The 662-nt window shown below is 35.8% G+C and overlaps 1 protein-coding gene across 1 annotated transcript in view; it reads left to right on the plus strand.

Moving 5' to 3' along the window:
* The window catches only part of LOC119585763 (alpha-1,6-mannosyl-glycoprotein 2-beta-N-acetylglucosaminyltransferase-like), a 9,082-nt gene that overhangs the window by 7,042 nt on the left and 1,378 nt on the right, over positions 1–662 (plus strand). The window contains exon 7 of the mRNA XM_037934474.1: positions 65–263. Within this exon, the coding sequence (XP_037790402.1) occupies positions 65–263 (199 nt within the window). The remainder of the gene's footprint in view (positions 1–64; positions 264–662) is intronic.

Raw genomic sequence — 662 nt, forward strand, 5'->3', positions numbered from 1 at the left:
ACATCAAAAGGTAAGTAAGCAATGTGAAAAATTCATAACTTAATGCTGTTCCTTTTTTGAACAGAATATTTGATGATGTGTGGGTCCTGAGAAACCACACAGGGTTGGTGCTCTTCCTGGAGGAGGACCATTATGTCGCTGAGGACTTCCTGCACATGCTTCGACTCCTCTCAGCGGCCATCCCTCGAGCCTGTCCCAAATGTTCACTCATAACATTAGGGAACTATTTGAAAAATTATAATTTCCAAATAGATGGAAGAAAGGTATGGAAATAATTTTAAAAAGGGGAGAATGTACTATGGAAACACAGATTTTATTTTTGTTTTGATGGTAGTATGATAGCTTTTCTGTATGTTTGTGCTTAATTTATATGATTATTCTCATGCTTTTTGAGTCAGGTGGTTACTTCTCTTTGATGTCTTAATGAAGGCATCAGCTATGCCATGTAATAAGTTGCTACAAAGTTCACACAAATTTCTGATTTACTTAGAGGTGGGAGTGGTTTTTGTATAGCAGAATAGTATTCTTATTTAAAGTCTTTCAGGAACTGTTCTGATATTACTTTAGATTTTCATTTCCATTTCAAAGCACAAGCAATAGTATGCATCATTCTTATCATGAATTCCGTAAGTGTGAGTGTGTGAGAAGGAATTTTGAGTGTC

Source organism: Penaeus monodon, chromosome 20 (assembly GCF_015228065.2).
Source record: "Penaeus monodon isolate SGIC_2016 chromosome 20, NSTDA_Pmon_1, whole genome shotgun sequence".
NCBI lineage: Eukaryota > Metazoa > Arthropoda > Malacostraca > Decapoda > Penaeidae > Penaeus > Penaeus monodon.